At 43.4% G+C, this 12,295-nt stretch overlaps 1 protein-coding gene across 4 annotated transcripts in view; it reads left to right on the top strand.

The window, feature by feature from the left end:
* Positions 1 to 12,295, top strand: part of KIAA1143 (KIAA1143 ortholog) — a 40,740-nt gene that overhangs the window by 11,729 nt on the left and 16,716 nt on the right. For all 4 annotated transcript variants that reach the window (XM_077269094.1, XM_077269097.1, XM_077269095.1 and 1 more), the window contains exon 3: positions 10,636 to 10,777. In XM_077269094.1, coding sequence (XP_077125209.1) covers positions 10,636 to 10,777 — 142 coding nt within the window. The remainder of the gene's footprint in view (positions 1 to 10,635; positions 10,778 to 12,295) is intronic.

Raw genomic sequence — 12,295 nt, 5'->3', positions numbered from 1 at the left:
CCGGGTGCGGTACCGTTGGAGGCTTATTTAAAAAAGGATATGGTGGCTGCTGAGTGTCTCGGACCCATTTCTGCAAATGTAGTCGTCGGAGCAAGAAGCACCGCAGCTGGAGAAGCAGCAGCAGCCTCAGCCCATAGAAGAGACCCATGCTACCTCCCAGCGGCAATCTAGTGGCAGCAGTCGTGCTGGTGGAGCCAAAAGCGTTCAGAAGTCGAGCAAGTCCTCAGGCCGTGAAACATCACCGGCCAGGAAGGACCCCCCCACTAACTACGGTACCGTGTACTACGCATCTGGGTAAGTGATCTACATGAAAGTTCACTTAGTGATCCTCTGCCCCTCTTTATGTTCCCTCTCTCTTTATTAGGGGAGAAAATGTTCCACCAAGGCCAAACACAGGGAGTGTGGTGAGTGTGTGGAACCACTCCCGGATAGTTATGAGAAAAGGTTGTGCAGGCCTTGCATACAACGCTTAATAGAGGAGGAGGCCCCTGACCTTACGTCTACCTTAAGAGAGATGGTTAGACAAGAAATCAGAGGTTCTATTAAATCCTGAAAAACAGATTTAAAAAAGGGGAAAAAAATTAGATCCCCAGAGTCGGATTTTAGTTCAGACTCGGACCTAAGCTCAGATTCTTCTCCATCTTCTTCTTCATCCATGGACGCTGAATCGAGTCACTCCTGTTTACCATTAGACAAAATTAATCTGCTGGTCAAAGCAGTAAATAATACAATGGGGATTGAGGAGCCCCAGTCAGAGTGGTCCATGCAGGACATAATGTTTAAGGGGTTGGATAAAAAATCCCGTAGGTCTTTTCCGGTGATTGATAAAATAAACGCTTTAATTACAAGGGAGTAGAAGAAACCTGAGAGGAAAGGATCGCTCCCACCAGCGTTTAAGAGGAGGTATCCATTCGAGGAAGAAGCGTCATCCTCATGGGATAAAGCCCCGAAGCTAGATGCGGCAGTAGCCTTCATGGTGACTTCATGGAGGCGGAGTCTGATGATGGCCGCTTTGTAAAAGAGCTCCCAGGCCATAGCAGATTTATGTGACCTCATACCCCGGGTTGAGAGGCCAGGATAAGGACCGGACAAGGATCCACACCGAAGGATCCAGCTCTCCGGACACCTCGGAGTTATGAGGCACAGGCAGCGCCACAAGCAGCGACGCATGTAGTAAGCCGCCTGAAGTAGAAGTCGGGGGAAGGGCACGCCACGCGATCCCCAGAACGGTGAGGAGGCTTACCGAGATATAGCCCGGAAAATACATACCCGGCACTCATCGGAGGAAGGTGGGAGGCGACAGGGGTAGTTCGCAGCGGCCCTGGGCTGCTGGCAGCGGGAGCAGAGAGGGAGGCTGCAACAGACCGGCGCCATCTTGCCTGGGAGTTTCGCGCCCAGCTACTTTGAAGCCAGGCTGGGCTGACCTCACTGTGCCACATTCCGGGGCTTGCACTAACGCTGACTGACAACTGAGAGATAGAAGGCACATGGGGTTAAACGGAGAGGTTTTGTGGAACCCCGGTGTTTTAATCGCTGCGAAGTGCTTACAAGAAACTGGGGCAATACCCACTCTACATGGTGGGAAGCAGCAGACACTGAATTAAAACCCACAATAAGCCCCTATTTACCTGAACCCTGATGTAATCAACAATTCTTACGACATCACTGACACCTCTGCTCATTTTAAAAAGCATCTGACTTATCGTGGATAAATTTGTGGGCAAAATTGTCGAGTCTGGCAGGAGCTCTGCACGTAACCAGATAAGCACTTCTCCAACATCAAAAAACCCTGATGTTAAAGGTGATAACCCACAGTCTATTGCAAATGCCATCATAGATCGTTTGATGCCAGAAATAGACAATCGACTGGCAGCTTTCCAAACTTCTTTAGACATGATTGTTTCACAAGTCAACGCCCAGGGATGACGTATAGAAGAAGCTGAGCAAAGAATCTCTGATTTAGAGGACTCTACTAAGGCCCTTAAGGAAAAACTGGACAACAAAGAGAAATACATTTTAGATCTACTTTATAAGGTGGACGATCTTGAAAACAGATCTCGCTGCAATAACTTAAAACTCATAGGTCTTCCGGAATCAATCCCCCCTTCAGAGTTGGTTAAGATAACATCAGAATGGCTACCAAAATCTCTAGGTATTTACCTATATCAGGAGCAATGGCTATTGAAAGAGCCCATAGTTTGGGACCCTCAAGGGGTGGTGAAGGAGATAGACAAAGACCGGTCATCTTTAGAGTCCTTGACTTTCAAGACAAAGTACGCATTTTATCAGCTTACAGGAAGCAACAATCTCTATTTTATGATAAAAACAGAATTCTCCTGTTTTAGGACTATTCGGCCGCCTTGGCAGCTAGGCGCAAGGCTTTCAACCCTGCCTGCAAAATCCTGGTTGACAAAAACATCCGCTTTGGATTGCAGTACCCTACAGTTCTACGTTTCAGTATGGCGGGGAAAGACTGGTCCTTCAACGACCCAGTAAAGGCTCTGGAATTTCTTCAAGGGGATCTCCAGCCACAAACTGATCCTGGCAAAACTTGAACGAAAGATGCTGCTTCAGATCACTAATCTTCCGTGATGTCGTGTTTATGTCATTATCTATATGCCCATGAGTGGCACGTTTATTCTTTTTGCGGTGCTCATTCTGCGTATGAGCATCATTGTTACAGTTATAAAGTTTAAATTGTTAGGGGGGTGGGAGGGGGGCGGGTCTCTGCGTGCACAAACATATTACTTTAGATTCGGGAGCTCTCGCGCCCACTTGCTGGGATGGGTGGGGGCCCCACACAGCTTTTGCATATTGATCAAATGTTTAAATGTATGGGTGTGGGTTGATGACAGATCAGGTCAATTATGGAGATTCCACGATCCGCTCCTTACACTGGTGCTCGTGGAATGTCAACGGGTTGAATACCTCAATTAAGAGGAAAAAGGTACTTAATTTTTTTACATAAAAAAGATTCCCACATCATTTTTCTACAGGAAACACACTGGATAAAAAATAATCACCCGTCTTTGTATAGTAGAAAATATAATCTGTGCGCCGAGGCTTCTTATTGAAAAAAGCAGCGGGGAGTAGCCATACTAATCCATAACGGCCTTAAGTATGAAGTTCTTGATACGCTGGAGGATCCACAGGGAAGATTTCTCATGGTTAGAGTTGTGATAGAGGGGATGAGCTTTAGCCTGGTTAATATTTATGCCCCTAATACTCCTGACGCACAATTTCAAGCTAAAATCTTGGAGAGCATGGCGGGTTGGGACACATCTCGGGTAGTCATGGGGGGCGACTTCAATGAGGTATGTGATGCCTCTATGGATAGATCTAGGCCGCGGACTACACAACAAACGGCACAGGGGAAATGCATACAATCGCTGTAGGACCAACTGGATTTGGTAGATATCTGGAGACTGCAGCACCCAATAGAGAGGGACTATTCTCATTACTCCCATGTGCATGACTCTCATGCCAGGATTGACTGTTGGCTTTTACACTTGTCTTTACTACCATTAATACTACAGACGGACATATAAAATATTCATATATCAGACCATGCCCCAGTGACATTTAATTCAAGCTTGGCAATCCCTGTACAGTGAGAGGAGATGGCGTTTTCCCTCATACCTATACCAGTCAGACGATTTAAAAAAATATCTTCAACTGTCGTGGGAGGTTTATAAGAATGACAACCGCACTCATTGTGACGATGCACATTTATTCTGGATGGCTTCTAAGGCCGTATTAAGGGGACAGATTATTTCCTTTGTTAGTCATAAAAGAAAAGAATTAATGAAACGAACATTAGAAACACAAAAATCATTGACCCAAGCTTATAAAGAATTTAAATTAAACAACACACCACTAACAAAACAGAAATTTTTAGAGGCCAAGGAGGAGGCAGATGCTTTGGCGCATGAAGTGGCCTTGCATAATTTAGATTACCAAAAACATAAATATTTTAAATGGGGTAACAAACCAGGGAGGGTACTGGCATCCCTTACGTGTCCGTATAGGAAGGCGACGAAAATACATAAAATACAGCAACGTAACGGTCCTATTTTAAGAAGCAATGAGGAGATAGTGAATGAATTTAGGTCATTCTTTGGCGGATTGTATAAATTAGAGCCAAAAGAGGGAGGAGAAAATAAGAATTTCTTAAAGAGCCACCTAGCCCCAACACTCACGGAAGACGAGAGGGAGGCCATCAATTCCCCATTACTCCCACGGAGATCTTACAAGTCATCAATAAACTTAAAATTTCCAAGGCACCTGGCCCGGATGGGTTCAGCAATGAACACTACAAAATTCTGGGAATCCACATAGCATCTCACCTTAGTGAGCTGTATAATAATATAGTCAACAGTGGTCATCTCCCAGATCGGTTTAACAAAGCTGTTATTATTGTTCTTCCAAAACCGGGCAAAGACCACATGCAAGTTGAGGGGTATACACCTATATCACTACTCAATTCCGATTTTAAGATTCTCTGAAAATTCTAGCCGACAGACTCCAAATCATAATTCCAAATTTGATCATGCCCCAGCAAACTGGATTTGTACATGGAAAATCGATTACATATAACATTAGAACGGCTCTGGGAGCTATATCTTACAGTAGAGCGCATAAACACGTGAAAACTATTGTGGTTAGCCAGGATGCCGATAAGGCGTTCGATAGGGTGGCATGGGATTATTTGTATGATCTGCTAACATTTAGAAATCTTGGCCCTTGGTTCTGTGCTGCCGTTAAAACAATTTATAAACACCCGATATCTAGGATCTCCGTAAGCAATACTCTATCTAGGCCTTTTTAAATCCAACGAGGAACGCGTCAGGGCTGCCCATTGTCTCCCCTGTTATTTAATTTGGCGCTAGATCCGCTCCTGAGAACGCTACAGACTGAGATGGCGTTCGAAGGCGTTAAGGTAGGAGCCACCTCAATTAAAATCTCAGCTTTTGCTGACGATATACTTTTATTTATTGCTAATCCAACCCAAGCAGTTCTGGCCATCATGAAAATTTTGGAGGAGTTTGGCAGATGCTCTGGCTTCAAAGTCAATTACAACAAATATGAGGCTCTGGCGTTATTCAGGACTGGGAGATTGCGAGATCCCTTTTTCCCATTTCATTGGAGCCAGGAGTCTATTGAATATTTGGGAATACGGCTACCGGCAGATCCGTCCATTTTATATAGAGTCAATTATAAACCACTAATATCCTCAATAGTCGGTCTCCTTCATTCGTGGAAACATTTTACATTATCTTTTTCAGGCCGATGTCACTTGATAAAAATGATAGCCTTTCCTAAGTTGCTGTATGCTTTTCAGACTCTGCCTCTTTTGCTGTCTAGGGCAGATCTTAGTCTACTAAATTCAATATTTCGGAAGTTTATTTGGGGTGTTGGGGGCAGATCGCGCATAGGTCTCATAAAACTGCAGACATCAAGGGCAGAGGGCGGAATTAACGTCCCTGACATAGGAAGGTATAACCTGGCGGCCAACTTTAGGTATGCCATCGATTGGATAAGAGGTGTCTCTCATTTCACAAATGTTGGTTTAGAGCAACAAATTTGTCCACATCACATTGTCGGCAATGCTACATCTGGGTGGGGAGGGTCTTCCGACTGAGCTACAGGAACACCCGACAATGTGGCAAACGATACTGACTTGGAGACGTTGTAGAAGGCTTTGTAATATACGAGCTGGTTTTTCCCCGTTTCAATCATTTCTCGGTAACCTTGGGTTTCTGAGAGGTACTCCACCATTACTCTATAAGCTTCTGGCTGATCAGGGATGTAAGCAGGCAATAGATTTGACGGACCTTAATTTCTCTGTGTTCTCCTTTGACGTAGCATTACAGCGTTTTCCATTATTTAATAATAATCCCTTTTCTTTCAGGCACGTAGCTTGGTACAAAAATGCCTGCAGACTGGGGGGATGGGGGAGGGGAGGAACAATTTAGCTTTATCAGAAATACAAGATCACAACTGGCATCTATAAGTAGTATTTATTCTCTATTACGTAAAAGATGGTCATGGGAGGGGAGAGATACGGGATTAGCAAAATGGTCAAAAGACCTTCCAGGCCTAGGGGTAGGGGATTTCCTTGATGCCACCACAGCGCAAAGGAAAATCTTGACATATAGCCGCTATACCGACATGGCTCTATTGATTCTACACAGGGCTTATATCACCCCACATTTGCAGTCTCGGATGTCTCCTTCAACTATATATTTTTGCTCCAAATGTAGAACACGCAATACTGACATATATCATCACCTATGGAGCTGTTCAAAGATCCAGGAGCTGTGGGGTACCATACATGATGATTTGCAGAGATTGTGTGGGATTAGTTTCACACTTACACCACAGTGGGCCATTTTTAACATTTTGGAGGAAGCACATAATAGGCTGCCTAAACATATCAAAGCAACACTCATGATTTGGGCCTCGGCAACTAGGAAAAGCATATTGCAACACTGGCTGAGCCCGATTGTCCCACCACACTCTCTTATACATGCCAAGGTTATGTTCCTTTTCAAAATGGAATGGTTGGACGCGTTATCCAATAGGGAGAAGATGTCCAGCAAATTTTTAACCACATGGTCTCTCTTTATTCCGTCTCTTCCTTTGGGGGTTAAGGAAAAATATAGAGCTCAGTTTGAAAATACCCAGTGGTATCTACTACAGCGGATGGTCATACACCAATTCCATAACATAATTCGGTTGTCGAGTGCATGCAGAGAAGGGGATTTGGGGAGGGTTTGGGTTCTTGTGATTGCTGTTTATTTGTCTTGTTAATCTTAAAAAATTTAATAAACAGATTTACAACAAAAAAAAAGACCCATTAGACAGAAAGGCTGACGTTTTTCTTAAGGGTATTTGGGAGACGGCGGCAGGGTCTCTGAGACCAGCAATTGCAGCTACTTGTACAGCACAGTCGTTAATGGTATTGCTTGGCCGCCTGGAAGATCAACTTAAAAACAAAGTTCCTAGAAATGAGATCTTATCCTCCCTTCCGATAATTCAAGAAGCAGCAGCTTTTCTTTCAGACGCTTCGGCAGATTCGGTGAAATTGGCAGCTAGATCTTCAGCCCTTTCTAATGCGGCCCGCAGGGCTCTATGGATAAAGTGTTGGCCAGGAGATTTGCAGGCCAGATGAAAATTATGTGGCATTCCCTGTGAGGGGGCGCACTTGTTTGGGCCAGTACTTGATGAGCTGTTAGAAAAAGCAGGTGATAATAAGAAACGATTTCCCTTCCTAGGAAGACGCTCATACAGACGGGAATACAATAAAGGATGATTCAACAGCAGAAGAACAAATAGAGAAAGATCCAGATATGACAGTAACAGAAAAAGAGGTAGAGGGTATATGAATTCTTCCAGAGATACCAGATCTCATCTCCCAGGGCCCAATTCCATCCACGAGTTGCCAATTTACATCTAGCGGCGTGGAATTTGAGAGGTCATTACTAAAAGCAAATAATTTTTCTCGAGACCTAGTAAATACATTACTTAAGAGTAGAAAGGTGTCTACGACAAACGTTTGTCAGAATTTGGAATAAATTTTTAGAGGTCTCGGGCACATATTGGCCAAAAAAATCTGTATTAAAAAATGTTTGGAATTTTTACAGAAGGGATTAGAGATGGGTTTAGCCACAAGCACTCTCAGGGTTCAAGTGTCGCCTCTGGGGGCACTGTACAATAGTAGGTTAGCCAGCAATCACTGGATCTCTAGGTTCTTCAAGGCTGCAACTAAGTTCAGACCAGACATTAAGCAGAAGTTGGTTCCATGGGACTTGAATTTTGTTCTCTCAGCTCTGATGGAAGCGCCATTTGAACCTATTGATACGGTCCCAATTAAAATCCTATCTTTTAAGACGGCCCTTTTAGTCGCACTCACATCCGCAAGAAGGGTTAGCGATCTACAAGCCCTATCTAGACAGCCTCCATACATGCAGTTTAGAGAAGATAGAGTTATTTTGAAGCCTGATCCTCTTTACCTTCCAAAAGTAGCTTCAAAATTTCATAGATTACAGGAAGTGGTTCTACCTTCGTTCTGTTCTAATCCCACCAATGATAAAGCGCGAAAATTCCATTCTCTAGATGTAAGAAGATGTCTTCTTAGATATATTTTGGCTACTAGCGCTTGGAAGAAAGATAATTCCCTATTTGTATCCTTTCAGAGAGTTAGAAAGGGGCTTAGAGTGTCCAAAAAAACACATTAGCTAGATGTATCAGGGAGGCAATTTCTTTAGCTTATTCAGCAGGTGGCGTGCAAATCCCGGAAGGTATAAAAGCTCACTCCACTCGAGCCATGGCTACTTCCTGGGCAGAAAGATCAGAGGTGTCGATTGAAGACATTTGTAAGGCGGTCATTAAAAAATAGAAGAGTAAATAAATAGTAATGATAATAAAATGAGCCTGCTAATAAAACATGCCACACTTTAAAATATATATATATGTGTATACGACCCTATAAAATTTCTTCTATTTTTTTAATGATCCATTTGCATATATTTGTTGTAGTTTTTATTTGGTTATTTATTAAAGGTTTATTTTTAATTCTATTACTTCGAATTTTGATACAATCTTCCCCAATTTGGGGCTGAAAATTCTATAAGTAATAGCCAATTTCTATTGGCACTGTGTTTGGGTGCAGTACTGTCATATACATGGTACTTAGTATACCACACTGTGTGTCAGATCAGCTCCTCTTTTGGATACCACCTTTGTTGCCGTGGTTTCACAATCATCTGACATGGAGCATAGCTACATTATGGTAGTCCTTTGCAGCGAGGAGTTACATGGCTGGGCGGTGCCTGCTTTTTATGATTGACAGATGTATGAGTATATAAGTATGGGCGCATGTAGAGACCGGTAACCCTGATGAAGAAGGACGCACCTCCTTCGAAACGCGTCGGTTTCCCTTCTGGTCTCTGTGCCGCCCCGTAGCAGGTGTGACATCACACGCTGAGCCTCACACCAGCAACTCGCTCTTCTGCTCGTATCCAGGGACGCCACCGGCCGGGGCTTTCCCTGGCTCTGCGAAGCTATTCTGTTGTGCCGCTGTGCGGCGATCGACTGCTTTGGCCTGCCTGCTCCTGTGCGGCGATCGACTGCTCTGGTCTACCTGTTCCTCTGACTGCACTCCTGCATGCAGAATCCTTCACTGCATTACTAGAACGGACTCCTCGGCACACCACGTTGTCCTATCTTTACCTGGAGGGACTCCATGTTACTCATCTCAGTGGTGAGTTCTGGCTTGTTGGGGCACTTAGCATCATTATTGTTTTTATAAGTTTATGTTGGTACCTATTTACTTACCTATCAGGACGCAGTTAGTTTGTGTCCTGTGGGCTAGTTAAATACGTACACGATTTTACTTTTTGTAGCCATACTATATTTTCCCACTATAGTGCCTACACACATTCTTGATGGGGATTGTGCCCGCTTAGACCACTATAATTCATTCCTTGGGGGACCATATCTTTTGTTGCAGTTTTGTGTTTAACTGTATTTCCCTGTTGTCACAGGTTCCTTCTCCGGTATCACACAATCAACAGAGCAAGAGAATAGTGAACAATTCCAAGACCTTTATTTAGGCAAAACACGAAAGGTCCATATATACGATCCATCACACAAAGGATTAAATATTCCAGAACGCGAATACAGTTCTCAGTTACAGAATAAAAGTCCAACAATCCAGCACAGAGGATAACAGTCCATATTCCCTTCTTTCTCTCTCTGAAGTGCTGTCTTCACCTCATGGGTCCACACAGGATCTGAATCTCTCCCCAGCTCCTGTCCTCTCCTTATGTCCAGGAGTAGTCAAACAGGTTGGGGTGGTTTTCAGGCCTCCCCCACCTGACAAAGGTGCCTGGTGGGTTAAGGCACTACAGGGGGTCATTGTTTCAACAAGCTAGTTCAATATGGCATTAGCATATTAGCAAAAAACATTATTCACTGACCCTGTGGAGAGATAACAATACAGAACTGTGGGGAGAATATCAGATGGCAAACAACTCATCCTACAAGATGCAGTAACACCATGATAATCAGTAAAATAGAAATATACACAAAAATGATACCCACATAGCATATCACACCATCATACCTGTTCATACGGGATACATCATTACTTGCATCTTGCCTAGGATCCCATCACGTATATTGTCTGTACAGCCTTACCACATCTTTCCACTGCAGTGTCCATCCAGGGATTGGGCCTGCATTGGTATACTAGTTTGTTTCCCATTCTTTGGATTCTACATCCCTATAGCGCGGAATCAGCTATAATTACATTTACTGGCTTTTTCCATTGACAGTGGGGGCACCTACCTGTCCTGTTTCCTGCTGCTTAGGGATTTTGTTTGTTTACGGTGAGGCAGCGCGGGTGTTATATTTTAATCGACATTCCACTATGTAATGAATAAAGATTTACAACTGGAATATTTCATTCAGTGATATCTAGGATGTGGAATTTTAGTGTTCCCTTTATTTTTTTGAGCAGTGTATATACATGCAAAATTGGTTCTGTTCATTTCTTAGCAGTTGTGGCAAAAGTTTCCGAACAAGGAAATTAAAATGTTCAGATATTGTTAATTCCCCCCTATCCTACAGCGACAGGATCTCCCAGTAATAGCGGATGATAGTGATGGCAGTGACAAGGAGGATGAGCTACCGCAGGTTGTAGTGCTGAAGAAGGGCGACCTGTCAGCAGAGGAAGTTATGAACATCAAGCAACAAATCAAAGGTTCAAAAGGTTTGTAAACTTAGTCTCTTAGAGCCAGTTTTCTGAAGTTTTAATTATATTTTCTAAAGAATTTAATGTGCTGAAAAAATTGACATTCCAATAAATACTTTTTTTTTTGGACAATTCAGAATCTGTTCGCTTGTCCAGTGTTGATCTGTTTAGAATGGATCCAGTATTAAAAAAAATAAATTAATTTGTTCTTTTTGTAGCTGATCTATTTTTGCAAGAACTGTCTCTTAATAACTCTAGTGTTCTTGGCATATACACGCTCCGATACAGATCTGTTAACGGATGATCGTTTATTAAGATCCATTTCCCGTAGAATGCAATGTGAATAAATTGGATATTGTTGCTGTCCGTTTATATGGTCGGACAAAAACGTTGTGCAGGCTACATGTATTTTCAGGCTAAGTAAGGCATAGCAGCTTTAAAGGAGGAAGATAGAAAACATTTTATGACACTTCCTTTCCCATTTAAATTTGGTAGTTTAAAGGGGTTCTCCACTACAAGGACAACTCCTTGATCAAAATGTTTGGCACCGATAAAATAAATAAAGCTTTTACCCCCTCCTGAGCTGGCGATGTTCCCACGGTGTCAGCACTCTGTCTCCCGGGGCTCGTGTGTGGTTGTTGTGACGTGACACCGGCGTCCCCGCTTCCTGTCAAATTGAGCAGGAAGAGGAAGTCCCGAGATCAGCTGTAGCCCGGACTTCCTCTTCATGTTTGATGGTGGGAAACAATGGACAATGGCGGGGACAGCGACGCCGGCACTAATTGGGCTCTGGCGTAGCAGGTCACAACAGTCGCACTTGAGCCCAAGGAGACGGAGTGCCGACACGGGAGGTGAATATAAGCTTTATTATTTTTGGGGGGCCAAGCGATGGGTATGAGAAGAAGTTTCTTTAATGTTTCACTTTTTCTGTTTTTTATGATTCCAAAATGGATCAAATAATGGAAATAACTACTGAGCTTGTGAGCAGTAACTTATTTGAGCTAAATGCTAGTGTTTTTTTTTGTTGTTTTACCCTGAGTTACAAATTTAACATTTACAAAGATATTACATGTGATTGTATGTTTGTGCGAGACTATATGGGGATCATGCACATCTCAATGCCTTATGCCAGACCTGGGCAAAGTGCGGCCCGCGGGCCACATCCGGCCCTCTGGCTGTCTCAGTCCCAAGATAGCTGTGAAATCTAGAACAGATACTAGATCTCTATATAAGAAGAAAAACCATGGTGGAATGAGCCTTCCTAACATTCATGCTCACTACCACTCACTTCTTCTTAAACAGAGCGCCCACTGGTTTTCAGACCAAAAAACCCCGGCTTGGTACGACTTGGAGTTGGAAATAAACGAGGGCAAGCCACTCAAATCTTTGATCTTTAACCCCTTCATGACCCAGCCTATTTTGGCCTTAATGACCTTGCCGTTTTTTGCAATTCTGACCAGTGTCCCTTTATGAGGTAATAACTCAGGAACGCTTCAACGGATCCTAGCGATTCTGAGATTGTTTTTTCGTGACATA

Source organism: Ranitomeya variabilis, chromosome 6 (assembly GCF_051348905.1).
Source record: "Ranitomeya variabilis isolate aRanVar5 chromosome 6, aRanVar5.hap1, whole genome shotgun sequence".
Lineage (NCBI taxonomy): Eukaryota > Metazoa > Chordata > Amphibia > Anura > Dendrobatidae > Ranitomeya > Ranitomeya variabilis.
The sequence above is the reverse complement of the archived record's forward strand: the minus strand, read 5'-3'. Positions and strand labels throughout refer to the sequence as shown.